Here is a 16726-nt window from a genome sequence, read left to right as displayed (position 1 = left end):
CTTTGTCGTCTCAGACCAAAATGATAGCTAATGGCTTAGAGTGAAACAGAGTGTCCCTAAATGATGTGTAAAAAAATAAAAAATAAATAAAACTAAAAGATTTGCTGTGATAGCCCAGTCCTGCAGAATTAGTTTAAGATTCATTTGGAGAGATTCATTAAGATGATTTCGGAGATGGGAGTAAACACGGAGTGAATGGCAGAACAGGGTGAGAAATAGTTTACATTTTTTAACAACAACATCCGAGGTGGATAATGGAGTGGGAGATCGTCTGCGTTATCCAGGAAAAACAGGCTCATCAAGCCGTTGCTTAATGAAGGATGAACACAACGGGCTCCAACTCGGCCCTCCATGGGAAACGTCCTGGTCGATGTGGAAAGATGTGCACAGTTCTCCCTCTAGTGGCGATAGCTGGAACGCCGCCTGTGAGCAGGCGGAAAACAATAATTAAAAAAGATGGGAAAGTTGCTTCCTACGCCACTCCATCATCTGTTCCTGCGCACATGAATCACCTCCCTGTGCTTAATCCAGTCGTATCCTCGGCTTACAGTGTTTATGTGTTCTTTACTGAGGCATTACAACCTCTCTGCTCCGGGCATTTATTTTGTCAGAACAACCCATTTAAATCCTGACTGAAAAGAATATATGAAAAGAATCAGTTCTTCCCCAGGCAGTCAAGTGTCACACTCATGCACACACATACATACACACATACATACACACACACACACACACACACACGCATGCGCGCGCGCAACAGGGGAGTGTTTTTAAAGCAGCTTTAGTCTGAAAGTCATAATAGGGGATGATTGGGATCATCTTGTTATCCTTTTAGAGGGTGAGGACCCGGAGCCCTGCAGTGTGTGTTGTGTGCGTGTGTGTGTCTGTGTATATACACCGCAGAAATCTTGGAAAATAGACAATAAAGAGGGGGAAAAAAAAGAGACAAGTATCTCACACTTAGGTAAGACTGAGTTGAAGCTCAGCCGGTAGCTCGCCAAAGCTGGCAGGATCACGGCAGAGAGGGAGGGAAGAGGGGAGAGATGGAAGCAAACTCCCCCGAGATCGCCTCTTCCTCCGCCGCTAGATCTGGACCTCCCTGACGCTCTCCCCAAAGCCCAGTAGGCCACGCTGTCAGGAGATCGCTCAGTTGTTTCGACTGACATCTGGAGGGGATGCCCTTCTCGGGAGGATTGTTGGAATTTGCGGCGCGACTTTTTAGACGACAGCAAGAAGGATAACGGGAAGGAGGAAACGAGAGACGGGAGCCAACTGGACTGCCATGCACGTTTTCATTTTGGAGTGCGGCGTGGAGGCTTAACTGCTCGCTATGACTCAATGACGGCGCGGAAAGATAGACACCAGTCCTTCAGGAAGACCAGTACGAGAATCATGGATGGTCTTTAGGAAATCTGGGATCTCACCTCGCAAAACCGCTTCATAGATATCTATATAGTCCAAAGATTTCAGTGGTAAGACAGTAAAAGACAGTAAAAAGCTTCCTCCTGTCCTGTAATAAGTCATGGACACCACCGCATGCACCACGTTGTCCCGAGGTGGGAACCTGCACCATCAGGGGAGGGTCTTCTCAAATATCATGACGGCGGTTGGTGTCGGGGGCTGCGGGGCCCAGCTGTGGGGGCGTGTCCGAGAAATCCTGAGACATCAGGTAACTAGAGTCAAACGAGCGCGCGCGCGTGTGTGTGTGTGTGTGTGTGTGTGTGTGTGTGTGTGTGTGTGTGTGTGTGTGTGTGTGTGTGTGCGTGTGTGCGTGTGCATGCGTGTGTGTGTGCGTACGCGAGCTGACATGGAACTGTGGATAAAAATGAGCTCTGGATAAATCTGGCACAATATATCAAAAGGCACAATTTAACCTTAAAGGAAGAAATAGGAAAATAATAAATAGAATGAATAAACTACCGAAGTTGAGCACTGGTTTTGTCATATGACGTCTGCTTCCCTGCATTTATGTTAATTTATGTTTTGAAATCTGGGTAATGTTTAGGAATAATATATATAAAATATTATTTTTACCCTCAAGCTGTGAGAAATGTAATTCTGTGAGAAAGGTCTTCGTTAATTTTTAAATTAGTCTACAAAATATTATGGTATGACAATTTGATAACGAATATATTAGATCTATTTATCGCTCAGAAGTGTGTGTGTGCATCTGTCTGTCTGTCTGTGTGCTTATCTGTGTTTATTCAATTTCGGGGTAAATCGTTTGTCTTTTGTATTACTGGAAACACGTCTTTCTAAATCAAAGGTTTTATTATTTGTCATAATCTTAAAAAAAAAAAAAACAGGACAAAAAATCTTGTGAAGAATTACTTGGGAACACTTTCAATGTTTCCTAGTAATGTTTTGGGGTTTTTTTTAGGGCTAGTGCACGTGCACGGCCAGAAGGTTTGACACTGGATTCCCACGTGGACGGTGACTCCGGAATGCGTCATTGTGAAACAAGTTTTACCACTGAGATTAAGATTCAAGACTTTTATCCAGCTTTGCACATGAGCAGATGGAGCTTTAGTTTGGTACGGCCATGACGACCTGGTAAAGACTGTGTGTGTGTGTGTGTGTGTGTGTGTGTGTGTGTGTGTGTGTGTGTGTGTGTGTGTGTGTGTGTGTGTGTGTGTGTGTGTGTGTGTGTGTGTGTGTGTGTGTGATGATAGTCCTGATATCCACTTACCAGAGGTATGGTATATCAAGACACATTAGAATATTTTCTATATATTATATATGTCCTGGAGATCTGGGATCTAATGGAGAGAGAGGTGATTTATGGGATGGGGCAGAGGACACGAGCTACAGCGCAGTAGTTCTTGTTGTGCTGTGTTTAGTGTAGTAACCGTCCACAGGAGAAGTGGTGGGTTGTTCATTTCGAGAGTTGCTGAGGGCCGTGGAGACATGTGGGCCCTCAGGTGGAGAGAGCAGTGATGGATTAGCGTCATTTCTATCCAGGCCCTGCAAACTGTAAACGCGGAGGAAGGAATTTGAGAGGGTGTGTCTGGTTTCTTCTAAAATAATGAAGAAGGAGAAGAACGTTCATCTCCCTCTGGTTGCTCCTATTCTCCTGACTTTTCCCAATCCCCACTGATTGGTAGATTCATTTATAATCAAAGACCAATACTAATGGAGACCTGTGGCTCTGTTTCCCTCTCCCAGCTGGACCCACAGACGCTGCAAGGCAAAGACTGGCAAAGAACCGTCATTCCTATGAACGGGGTGAGTGGATCACGCCGAAAAACGAAACCTCTCCGGGCTTTGACGGCGTTTCCGCGTCTCCTAAAAAGTCCGCTCGGCGGAAGGGAATCGCCGTGGGAACCTCTGCTGTTGAACACATTTTCACATTGTCAGATAGAAATATTGTGTTATCAGGCGGGGAATGGCGCGGCCCGTTCCTCATGTTGTCTCCCACCTGCGTTCTTATTGGATCATTTTACCGGCTCCCATCGAAACTCTCATATATCAATGTGTTTGGGCCCTCTGAGCGCTCCACCTGGGAGTGCTCACGTCTGAGGATTCCCCTCAGATCGTTAAAAGACGTCTGAGACGGGGCTTTGGTGTGAAACGTACTCTCCCTCTCTCTCTCTCTCTCTCTCTCCCCCTCTGATTTACGACCACTCTCGTTGTTTCCCCGCGTCAGATTGAGGTGAAGCTCTCCATGAAGTTCACCAGCCGGGAGTTCAGCCTGAAGAGGATGCCCTCGAGGAAACCGATGGGCGTGTTCGGAGTGAAGATCTCCACGGTCACCAAGTGAGTCGGCCCGATACGAGCGGCACCTCGCCGACGGGCCGCCCCCGCGCCGTTGCCGTGGAGAGAGAGAGGGAGAGAGAAAGAGCGTGTGTGTGTGTCTGTGTGTGTGTGTGCGCGGCAGCTGGTGCACTCCCGACGCCCCCGAGCGAGTGTTCACGTCTGCGCAACGTGGAGAGAAAGGAGGAGGCAGATTGAGGGAGATAAGCGCTCGGATAATCTCAAAAACTTTCCCCGGCAACTCCTTGTCCAGCTGGTAGCCCTGGACTCCAGACAAAACCCCGACGGCACCGGGCCTTGAAAGTCCCTTTTCACTCGCATGCGTTATGTTGTAGGTTCTTACAAAATGTGGCTAAACGTATTATGTGTCGCGTTCAAGAAATTTCAAAATGCTACAAAATGTGGGTGTTATTACATCATAAAGGTCAAATGTATTGCACTTGGGAAAGTTATAACAAAATGGGGTGTTATTACAGAGTCTTGCCATGTCGGTCGTTTGGTCGCTGAGTGAACCAAAATGAAACCCGTTTGGGGAAAGAAGCGGTGGAGCTCAGCTGGATGGGGCAGAGATGGACGGAGCGTTTCCTCCTAAAGGAGAGTCCGGACCGAGCCGCTCGAACCCCTCAGCCGCCGCCGGGGCGACGGGAGAACCGCGCGTTACCGATCGCGCCTTTTCTCTCCAAACGTGTTTGTCGTTTCTTCTCCGCGCGTTTGTAGGCGGGAGCGCTCCAAGGTTCCCTACATCGTGCGTCAGTGCCTGGAGGAGATCGAGAGGCGCGGCATGGAGGAGGTGGGCATCTACCGCGTGTCCGGAGTAGCCACCGACATCCAGGCCCTGAAGGCCGCCTTCGACACCAGTGAGTATCCAAACGAGAGCCTTCTGACGTCGAGGCAGGGAGGAGGAGGGGGATGCAGGCGGCAGGGTGGTTAAGCTGTTGACCTGCTGTCAGTGTGATCTGTTTGTACAGTGATCAAGTTTGGAATGCATATGTTATATTTAGGGAAACGAACAGTGAATATTTGTGGACAGTGAAAAGTCGATTAAGACACTTGGTTGGTGTATTTATCAAGCAAAAAGTAAAACAACTGACTTTAGGCTAAATGCAAAGAAGAATGCAACTCAGGTCAAATGCAATGATGGGACCCAAGCATGTGGATGAACATTTATGAATTGCTAAAATCATAACGTCTCTGCCTCTGTTTTTTCCTGTTTCTCTCATCTTTTGGGCTGTGTCTGTGACTCTGTTCATCAGGTGATCCTTGTGGCGCCTCGGTGTTTTCTAGCGGCTTGTTGCTGAAGTGAGAATTGTTTGCGTGGTGTCAAATAATGATTATTATTATTAACAGGCTTTCTCTTTTTTTGTTGTGGATTAACTGGCTTGCGAGGGTGTTCTGGTCATGTACTGACGGTCTGGTGTGGAAACGGTTTGGTGTCGGTTCTGGTGACACGGAGCACGGCGAACGCCTGGTCGCGCCGAAAGATTTGAGATTTCCTTTGCGGTCGTGTCGTGCTCCCGTTTTTCGTTCGCCGACCCCCAAAAATGTGTCCACTCAGCTCGTTTGCCTGTTTCTCGACGCAGACAACAAAGACGTGTCGGTGATGATGAGCGAGATGGACGTCAATGCCATCGCCGGGACCTTGAAACTCTACTTCAGAGAGTTGCCGGAGCCGCTCTTTACGGACGACCTCTACCCAAACTTTGCGGGAGGCATCAGTAAGTCGCCGAAAAATTACGTTCTTCAGGGAACACTGTGGTATTTTAGAACCTCAAACAGGCTGCAAATAGGTAGTGACAAAAAGGAGAGCGGCTGCAATGACCCCCTTGGCTGAAGCTATTCTCATAATACTGGATCAATTTAAATGATTCTGATGCAAAAGATAAAATGGAGTTTAGCATTAATATTGCTACCAATCTTATGAATAGTATATTATATAGTATATTATCTGCTGCCCAATCAGTAAATCACGTAATTAATTTGAAATTTTAAAAGTCTTTATGAAAGTTACGCTACTGAAATGCTTGCCGCCAGAGTGCTACAGTACTCCTGCCACTACGTTTAACTTTTAGTGTAGTAAAGATTTGAATGAAACAGGACAACGCGCCGCAAAAAAAACGTATGAAACATTATTTACAGTTCTGTCCGTGTCAATAACGTGTGCTGTTCCTCCCGTTTGCAGCGCTGTCCGACAGTGTCGCCAAAGAGAGCTGCATGCTCAACCTGCTGCTGTCGCTGCCGGAGCCCAACCTGGTGACCTTCCTGTTCCTTCTGGACCACCTGAAGAGGTAGGGCGGGGCCGTGCACGTTGCGTTGTCGAACCCCGACACGACCACCAAACCTAAGAATTAAACGTTAAAGATCTTATCAGTTGTTTTTTTGTTTTTTTTTAATGACAGGCGTGTATATCCTATGAAATGGACCTTGAAAATAGATAAAAAAATAAAAATTGATTATAAAAAATAGTCTCGGTGCCGGGCTCTCTGGGATCGGTGTCTTTAAAAAGCTCAGCTCAGCACATTGTGTCCGCGGGGGCGTGGGACAGGGTGGCAGAGAAGGAGGGCGTCAACAAGATGTCCCTGCACAACCTGGCCACGGTGTTTGGCCCCACCCTGCTGAGGCCGGCGGAGAAGGACAGCAAGATTCCCACCAACCCCACCCAGCCCATCAGCATGGGGGACAGCTGGTCCCTGGAGGTGATGTCACAGGTGAGATGTCCACAGCAGTCCTGTCTCACCTCACCCTCACCCTCACCCGTCTGGCTGTCTGTGTGTCTATATCTATCTATATACCTAACTGTTGATCTACAGTATCTATCTATCTATCTATCTATCTATCTATCTGTCTATCTGTCTGTCTGTTTATCTATTTATCTGTTTATCTATCTATCTATCCACCTATTCATCCATCAATCCACCTATCTATGTTTCCATCTATCATCCATCTATCCATCTGTCTATCCATCTGTTTATCTACAGTGTCTGTCTGTCTGTCTGTCTTGTATCTAACTGTTGATCTACAGCAGGGGTGTCGAAACTTTTTTCACTGAGGGCCACATACAGGAAAAATATGCGAAGGGCTGGGCCCCTCACTAGAGGTGAGGTATATCGCCTCACCTCTCGTGTATTAAAGTTAGCAAAATCAATCAAATGTAGGTCAATCATGCTTGATAATTGAATATGCATTAAGAAAAAAACCCGCCTCCATCACAGCTCTCCATTAATGAGTTTTCATTTATTTTGTTACAAAAATGATAGAAGGGATAGAAAAATCTTTGAAGCGCTGACTGAATTCTGTCATGAGAGATGGCCGCAGCACGGAGCCGCGACTTAGCCAGTGCACATCAGAATGGTCGAGTAGGTCCCCGTGTTCAGCATCGACATCAGATAGGAAAGCTCTGGTAGAGCCCTCATGCTCAAAATGAAGTGTTCATCACATCGCCAAGCTGGACTGTCCTGGCACAGAGGGCTTCTCGGTGGATGATACAGTGCATTTTAACGGCCTCAGCTCCACTCTCTTGCACCTTGGCGCACACCTTAAGAGGCCATTCATTTGTGCTCGCCGGTCATTGTTGGAGCCCCATCCCTTGTAACTCCACAGAGCTTGACCCATTTAAGTCCCATTTGGTCAGTTGCATCAGACACAGCTTCAAAAATGTCCTTACCCGTTGTTGTGCCCTTTAAGACTCCTAGGATCAAGCAGCTCCTCCGTAATGCAAAAGTTATCGCCTACTCCCCGCAAAAAGAATAGACGGCTGCGTGGTGTCTGTGCTCTCGTCACATGCAATCGAGTAAAAATCAAAAGGCACAAGCTTTATCTGACACGTGATGTTTTAAGTGAGCTGACAAGTCTTCGATTCGCCGCACAACTGTGTTTCTGGTCACACTCACGTTGTTGAATTCTCGTTCTTTGATTGCTCTCGTTTTTGGGGAGAAGCTGCCTTGTTCAAGACAGTAGCTCTACCCAGTGTTAAAACTAGGAAGTACAATACAGCCAAGCGCAAGTTTCATCTGTGGGCCATATTCCATTGTATTTTTAGAATTTGCTGCGGGCCAATTAAAAATGGACCGGGGGCCGTAGTTTGGACACCCCTGATCTATAGCCTGTCTGTCCATCTATCTATCCGAACATACATTAATAGTTTGCCTATATGGTGGCCGAACCCTAAGTCAAAGAGGTTAAAGTGCAATTATAATGTCAAAATAACAAAACAATGAAATCGGAGATGGGTGGTTGTTTGCTTTGTTCTGTCTGGCTGCAGGTCCAGGTGCTGCTGTACTTCCTGCAGCTGGAGACCATCCCCACGCCGGACAGCAAACGTCAGAGCATCCTGTTCTCCACCGAGGTGTAGAGTGAAACAAGCGGACGGACTTTGGCTCAAACTGAGTCTATTATAGTATGTTTTCAAATTGCGGATCGTCCCCGGCGACGACTCAAGAAGCCCCCCCGGCCCCCCCGGCAGGGCGTCACGGAGCCTCCGGAGGGCCACCGAGGCCCGGAGCCCCCCCCACAGCGCCGTCCCCCCACCTGCCTTTCTCCACCTCTCCACCTCTCTACTGTCGAACTTGCTGCCCCGAGCCCCCGGGCCTTTACAGCTTCTATACTGGTGTACTTGACACATTTAGGATTTTCTAATTATCCAACAACGCAGTGAGTCGGAGTCGACGCAGACGTCCGCCACATGAAGGAGCTTTTATTTTAATGTTGCGTTGGCCCGACGAGGTCGGAGGTCGTCCACGTGGTACTTGTCCTCCATTAGGTGTGTGTGTGTGCGTGTGCGTGTGTGTGCGTGTCCGCGTGCGTGTGTCATGATGTTTTATTAGAGGCGTAGGGCCAGCCGGGTCATTTCCACGGATATCTTTATTTGGACAATCATCGAGTCAAGACTCTCAACAGAAATCCGTCCGAACCCTCTCGCTGAAGACCTCGGGCTCTGTCGTCGTCGGGGGAGTTGAAAAGGGAGTCGACGCGAGATTGAATTTTTATATTATTTTTTTTCTTAACTTTTTTTTTTTTTTTTTTTCCTCTCTAAAGAACCCCAGCACTTACCTGTTGACGTTGTTTACACGGTAAGCAGCGCGTCGCACGCCGAGCCGACTGGAGCGGCCTCTCGGACACGAGAAACGAGACGGCCTCCGGTTCTCTCTCTCTCTCTTCCCTCTCTCTCTTTCTCTCTCTCTCTCTCTCTCTCTTTCTCTCTCTCTCTCTCTCTCTCTCTCTCTCGCTCCGTGTTGTGTCGTTTCGGTTTTTCTTCCCCCGGCTCCGTCTTCAGCTTGTAAAAACCCTGGAAGCAATACATTTTTCTAACACGGGAACCGTCTGCGTCCACGTCTCCGTGCAGGGGGAGCGTCCTCGTCGTAACACGGGGGCGTCTTGCCAAATAATCAGTCGTTTGTTTCTAGGAGGAAAATTCAACTTGTATTTACAGGTGGTGTGTACATAATCTCGGAATTTGTGTGGGGGTGGGGGTGGGGGGGGGCTTCCGAGTTTCTGTTTGGCAGTGTAATCATCATTATTATTATTATTATTATTATTATTAATATAGTAATTTATTTGGGGGAGGGGGCGGGAGAAACCGAAGCGAGACCTTGCTTTTTTGGGTGGAGTAGGGGAGCGGTAGGTCGTAGCCTTGACACAAAGTCTTGCCGTGAAACAAGCAGGATTTAGCCTTGTTCTTATAGAAACAATTCAGCTGTTCTATTCGTCCTATCCAAACACACACACACGCACACACATTGTCGTTTTTGTACGCCGCTGCCAAAAAAAGGGGCCCCGGCTCTCCGTTGGTTTTGGCTGCTGGGTCAGCTGCGTTTCACAGCGCCCCATCTCCCATCCAGAGACCGTCGCGCGAAGAGGTCGTGAAGCAGCACAAAACGCGTCCGTGTTTTTATTTTGTTTTTATTATTGTTGTTATTTAATCTGCGGCTACACAAGTGCACTCCCGCGACGTTGGAACTACTGTATTACGAGTGGCCTGAGCGCTGAATCCTTTACGATAAACGAGGAGCGTACCTGTTGATTTTAACAAAGGGATATTCGTTTCTTCCGTTCCGTGTCAATCTATCCGTCGTTTGTTTTCTTTTGTATTTATTTATTTGTTTCTTACCCGCTTCCAAAATAAAACCTCTGGATTATTCTATGTACGCATGTGCCCTTTATTTTTTATTTTTTTCCATTCCACTATGCCTGACGTTCACTAACTTACTAATTAACTAACTCCTGGGCCAAGTTAAAAGAAAAGCTCTTTTTTTTTTTTCTTCATTATTTTGTTGCTGAGAGAGTCCAGAGATTGACTGTTTTTTATTTCTGTACCTTTATTTAACATGCAGGCATGTTTTCATTGCAGTTGGGCCTCTTGGGGAAGATCTGTTCTAATAGACATGTTAGACTTAGCTTTAGCTGGTCAGTGGCTCACGAAGGGTCTGCTTTTTACCTGACGCTGGCCCGAGGGAGGACGTGAGGAAGACCGTCTTCGATGGTGACGTAGAACAAGTTGGTTTACTGATCTGAAGTTGTTTTTCTCTGTGCTGTTTTTTTTTTTTTGTTTGTTTTGTTTTGGGGTTGTTTTTTTTCCCGTTTTTTTGTCGTCACCCCCCCCCCAGCCCTCCCATTTGTTAGGGGGCGATTTAATAACGACCAACCGAGGGTTTTTACAGATCTGGGAAGTGTTTCTGTGTGTCTTTATCTGCTTGTAAGTTCACATGGGTGTGCCCGCATGAAAGTATGAATGATATCAATTCAGTAATAAAAAAAATGCTGTATTAAGGAGTCGAGACTTTTCATAGGTTTATTTATTTAGTTTGTTTGTTTGTTTTTTAAGTTGGAGAATTTTGTCTGGAAGTTTCTGAATCAACGTCTCTATTCATGTGAACGATGATACCGTCTCGCCCCATCCTGCCTTTCATTACGGACTTTAAAAAGGAGGTTAAAGTTACAACGGATCTTTTAACCTCCCTTAACAGCGTCCACTAACATAACATTTCAGCTGAGGACAAATGTTCAGAATTTGTCAAATTATTGACTTTTTTTATTTTATTTTTTTACCTTACCACATCAAGCTTTTGTCTTTCAAAGTCAATATTTCTACGAACCCGAGTCACCGAAGGTGCAATGTTGTAATGTAGAACGGTTGGGAAAACCTTGCGGCGTCCAAATTATTTTGCTCGTATTACTTGGTTAATATCCAGGAACGTTTTGTGATTCCACTGCATGAAACACATTCAAAGTCTTTGTAGTTGATTGATTGATTGATTGATGATTGGTGGTGACACTGCTCTACTCTGTTGTGCCTCCACACTATTACTTTTTGGTTTTGTTTCAAAGCGTCTGTGTGTGTGTGTGTGTGTGTGTGTGTGTGTGTGTGTGTGTGTGTGTGTGTGTGTGTGTGTGTGTGTGTGTGTGTGACTTTTCTAGGATTCTGATATGAGCCTTAACACGTACACTGCACACATCCTTCTCATGTTCCTTAATATGACTTTACGCTGCAGATTATACCAGATTATACCAACCAACCAACGGAAAAGATGGAGGATAAAGTCAGTTAAAAATTAAACAGGTCTTTGACAGTACAGCATATTATACATATGTTATTTTCCATGGAGTTGAATATGAAATTACATCCAAAAGTAAATCATTTGTTTTCTGAATTGTTTTTTTTCATTGTGGCCCCCGTTTTGTGTTTTGATTGATAATTGATTTTGGAGGAAAAAAACCCCAAAACATTTCATGACCCTCGAGTCAACTCGGCATTGGTCCGTTGGTTCTTCCACGAGCAAAGTCCCTTACTGTATATATGACATTCTACTGACGTAATTCGTTCCGTTCAAATGTGGAATTAGCTTTTAAAAAGGGAACGTACGGAACGTATCGCTCCATACAAAGCTTCTATTCCCATGAAATAAATTTTTAATTGAATTGAATGTAAAGGAAAATAATGTGAACACGACGCGTCGGTTCATATCTCCACATCTTATTATCCTTACGTATTTAAAACACACGACGCCTGCAGCATTCTCTGAATCGCCTCCTGCTGATGAGCCCGTTTGTTTTGTATTTGGTTAAAATGTTCGACGGAGGGCTGCGGGTGGGACTTCGCTCTTTTTAAATTATTATTCATGTTTCTGTTGAACCGTCGGAGGGCAAACTTATTTGTTTGGACGCGAAAGCGTGGAATAAATAAAGATCTGAGCAAGGCAGCCACAACAGAACACACTAGAATGAAGGTGTTGAGGGGACATGGACGGCTTTTTTTTTTTTTGCATTTATTTATCATGATGAAGTCAATGTTGACTGCACAGTGTAATGGCTGTAGAATAATGGCACCATCTGCGTTGAGATCGTTTCTCCACGTCCATGTGCGTTCAGACCGCCACCTGGTACGAACTCCCGGGAAAATGACCGATTTACGGCAGTGCGTCACAGGAAGTGCGTCCGCCATGAGCGGAAATGGCGGCCGGTGGAGCAACCCACCCCACGTAGATCATAAACCCTTGATTATAAAAATGGTTCGTTGGGATCGATTGAGAAATGTAAACGCTATGGTGCTTTTTATCCAGAAAAAAAACCGCAGCGCTCCTCGTTTCCTTGTGTTTATTCACAGACCAGTGTTGACCGTTCCAATATGGCGGCGACGTTGACGTATCGCAGCAACGAGCAGAAGCAAGTCAATGCGGCGCCCGGCTGTATACTGTGTATATTGCGCAACCAAAATAAAAATAAAAATGTAACCAGAATGGTGATACTTTCAAGTTAGCGCTTCGCTGAACATGTTTCTTTATTCTCTCTTTTTCTCCCCCCCCCCCGAAGCGGTGTTAATTTCCACAGAAGCGCTCTGAGGAAAACGTAAAGCGATCCGGTTAGCTCTGCGACAGCGGCGCAAACAATAATAACGCTCGGAAGGTCTCACCTCAATCAAACGCACACGCGCTGACCCAAACAGCCAATAATAATCTGAATGATTCAATAACGATTAAAAAGAATAAACCAACAGATGAGCGGCAAGCGACACGTTTCCCTGTACCGAGTATTAGGAACAACGTCACCTTCCGGAGCGTGCGTCCGCATGCTCCGTGGAGCATTACGTCACCCGAAGACGCGGAACAGTGTCGCCATCTGGTGGCCACACGCAGACTCTGCGGGGAGGAGTGGACGCACCAACGCACCGACTCCGATGTTGTATCACGGTTATAATTCATGGTTATAGTGATACTTTATTATTAGGGTCATGTTTCATTATTATGGTCATATGTCATGGTTATATTATATTTCATTGTTATAGTTCATGGTTATGGTTATATATCATGGTTATAGTTATATTTCATTATTAGGGTCATATTTCATTATAATGGTTATATGTCCTGGTTATATTATATTTCATTGTTATAGTTATAGTTCATGGTTATGGTTATATTTCATGGTTGTGGTTTTATGTCATTATTATGGTTATATGTCATGGTTATATTATATTTCATTGTTATAGTTATAGTTCATGGTTGTGACTATTTCATGGTTATATTTCATGGTTATAGTTATATGTTATGGTTACATTTCATGGTTATGATTATATTTCAAGGTTATGGTTATATTTCGTGGTTATGGTTATACTTCATGGTTGTATGTCATGGTTATGGTTATATTTCATGGTTATGGTTATATTTCATGGTTATGGTTATACTTCATGGTTATGGTTATACTTCATGGTTGTATGTCATGGTTATGGTTATATTTTATGGTTATGGTTATACTTCATGGTTGTATGTCATGGTTATGGTTATATTTCGTGGTTATATGTCATGGCTGTGGTTTTATTTTATGGTTATATTTCATAGTTGTGGTAATATTTCATTATTATGGTTATATTTCACGGATATGGTTATATTTAATTATTATGGTTATATTTTTTTTATTATGGTTATAGTTCATGGTTATGGTTATATTTCATTATTATGGTTATATTTTATTATTATTATTGTTAAAGTTCATGGTTATGGTTATAGTTCATGGTTATGGTTGTATTGCATGGTTATAGTTATATTTCATGGTTGTGATTATATATAATTATTATGGTTATATGTAATGGTTATGTTATATTTCATTGTTATAGTTCATGGTTATGGTTATATTTCATGGTTGTATGTCATGGTTATAGTTATATTTCATAGTTATATGTCATAGCTTTTGTTATATTTTATGGTTATTGTTATATTTCATAGTTGTGGTTATATTTCATGGTTATGGTTATATTTTATTTTATGGTTATATTTCATGGTTATATTTCATTATTATGGTTATAGTTCATGGTTATGGTTATATTTCATGGTTATATGTCATGTTGTGGTTAAATTCCATGGTTATATTTCATGTTTGTGGTTATATTTCATGGTTATGGTTCATGGTTATGGTTATATTGCATGGTTATGGTTATATTTCATGTTTGTGGTTATATTTCATGGTTATGGTTATATTTCATGGTTATGGTTATATTGCATGGTTATGGTTAAATTTCATGGTTATATTTCATGTTTGTGGTTATATTTCATGGTTATGGTTGTATTGCATGGTTATGGTTAAATTTCATGGTTATATTTCATGTTTGTGGTTATATTTCATGGTTATGGTTGTATTGCATGGTTATGGTTATATTTCATGGTTATATTTCATGTTTGTGGTTATATTTCATGGTTATGGTTATATTTCATGGTTATGGTTATATTTCATGGTTATGGTTGTATTGCATGGTTATGGTTATATTTCATGGTTATATTTCATGTTTGTGGTTATATTTCATGGTTATGGTTATATTTCATGGTTATGGTTATATTGCATGGTTATGGTTAAATTTCATGGTTATATTTCATGGTTATGGTTATATTGCATGGTAATGGTTTTATTTCATGGTTATATTTCATGTTTGTGGTTATATTTCATGGTTATGGTTAAATTTCATGGTTATATTTCATGTTTGTGGTTATATTTCATGGTTATGGTTATATTTCATGGTTATGGTTATATTGCATGGTTATGGTTAAATTTCATGGTTATATTTCATGGTTATGGTTATATTGCATGGTAATGGTTATATTTCATGGTTATATTTCATGTTTGTGGTTATATTTCATGGTTATGGTTAAATTTCATGGTTATATTTCATGTTTGTGGTTATATTTCATGGTTATGGTTATATTGCATGGTTATGGTTAAATTTCATGGTTATATTTCATGTTTGTGGTTATATTTCATGGTCATGGTTATATTTCATGTTTGTGGTTATAGTTCATGGTTATGGTTATAGTTCATGGTTATGGTTATGTTCTTTTAAATTTTATTCAACACAGGCTGTTTTGAAAATGTGCTTTGTAAATCAACTGACTATTTTCATATTTTGAAAATGAAAGGACTTGGTCAGCGCTCATTCTATATAGTAAAGTACTTATTCATTAAATGAATAAGTATGAAAGTACTCATTCATTTAACGAATACATGCTTTAATACTTATTCATTAGGTTAATAAGTACTATAATGTGTATTCATTCGACTTTTAATTGCAATAGTTTCTCATCACAGTTGGAGTAGTTACTAAGTACTAGTAGCTGATACAGTTTGACACGTTAAACTAAGTAGTTACTCGGAACTGATGGAATGGAAACTAGAAACTAAAATATAAGCACGAGTAACTTTTAAAACGTCACCGGTTCGTCCCGTGGATTTGTTTTCCGTCGGCGGTCTCCGGGGATGTTCCGCCACCTGGTGGTTGCTTGTGGGTATTGCCGGCGCAAAACAGTGCGTTTCCATCTGCAACTCTACGGCTGAACGATCACGTTGCCAGTGACGTGTGCGTCTTCAGCAAACGAATGACTTATTCTAGTCTATTCTCTAAGTTAACTCAAATCAGCTTTACATTCAAATAACCCCCAAAAAACAACAAATTAAAAACATGTAGGCTGTAACAGATACGTTTGTTACAGACACAGTACCCGGTGTTCAGTGTAATCATTCACTTCATGATCACTATGTGACATCATACTGACGAAGAAATAAGTAATTGAAACGTTTGCCGCCCATCAAGACTTTGGCACATTTTTCTCTTTTTCTTTCTTTTTTTTCTTTTTTTATCCCAACTGTAAGAATATGTGAGAACGTTAATATTGTTCAAATACAACACAAACGTTTATTTGAACACTTTTCACCTGCTCTCGTGCGGCTCCACGCTCTTGTCGCATGGCCGCTCTCCGGGTCCGTTTCCACGAATATATTTTGCTCTAATCGCCGCCGCACACACCGAACGGGAACTTGGGGCCGACACACACGGCGCCTCACCGGAGTAGGTGCAAGCGAACGGCAATGGCCGCCCGCTGTGCGGCCTACGCTCCGCAAACCCCAAGGTCCGCTTGTAACAAACGTAGGTAGTGACACCTGACTTCCGCCAGGGGGCAGTAGAGGACTGATCTGATCCGATGCGCTCAGGTTGACAACCACGACGACCACAAACAAACATCTTGAGGAATGCGTCGCTCAGTGGTAGCGCCATGCCCTACAGACATGTAGATACCGACTGGATCTGGGAGCCTGTGGTCGGGCTTTCCCCTCCGGGCGGCAGGGACGGCGCTTCCTCGCCTACGTCCAAGCGCGGCGATGGCCCCGGGGGCGGAATGTACACCGTCCTTAACGTCGCTCCGTCTGTCCCCATACCCTCCCATCCTCACGTCTCTTCTCCTTTTTCAGTATTTGGTTTTTGTTTCTTCGGCCGGCCTGTTCTCCACGATTCCCCCCGTTTCCCCTCTCTGCTCGTCCGTGTCCATCTCCATCTCCATCTCCATCTCCATCTCCATCTCCGTGAACCGCGGCCCCTTGTCGCCGCGCTCGCTCGACAGCGTTTCTTTGCGGTAGTCCTGCACGCCGGGCTTCTTCTGCTCGGCGGCCTTGGCCCCGGCCAGGATTTCGGGGGCGGCGGCCGCGTGATTCAGGCCACACGGCTCGG

General features: G+C 43.9%; 1 protein-coding gene across 2 annotated transcripts in view; it reads left to right on the top strand.

The window, feature by feature from the left end:
• bcr (BCR activator of RhoGEF and GTPase) overlaps positions 1-8117 on the top strand; it is an 84191-nt gene extending 76074 nt beyond the window's left edge. For both annotated transcript variants that reach the window (XM_080017763.1, XM_080017762.1), the window contains 7 exons: positions 3166-3225; positions 3647-3756; positions 4471-4610; positions 5334-5468; positions 5933-6038; positions 6296-6458; positions 8012-8117. In XM_080017763.1, coding sequence (XP_079873889.1) covers positions 3166-3225; positions 3647-3756; positions 4471-4610; positions 5334-5468; positions 5933-6038; positions 6296-6458; positions 8012-8101 — 804 coding nt within the window. In that variant the 3' untranslated portion in view covers positions 8102-8117. The remainder of the gene's footprint in view (positions 1-3165; positions 3226-3646; positions 3757-4470; positions 4611-5333; positions 5469-5932; positions 6039-6295; positions 6459-8011) is intronic.
• Positions 8118-16726: the final 8609 nt, after the last annotated feature.

This window comes from Zeus faber, assembly GCF_960531495.2.
Source record: "Zeus faber genome assembly, chromosome: 17".
In the NCBI taxonomy this organism is placed as follows: domain Eukaryota; kingdom Metazoa; phylum Chordata; class Actinopteri; order Zeiformes; family Zeidae; genus Zeus; species Zeus faber.
Note: the sequence above shows the minus strand (reverse complement) of the source record. Positions and strands in the feature narration are given on the sequence as shown.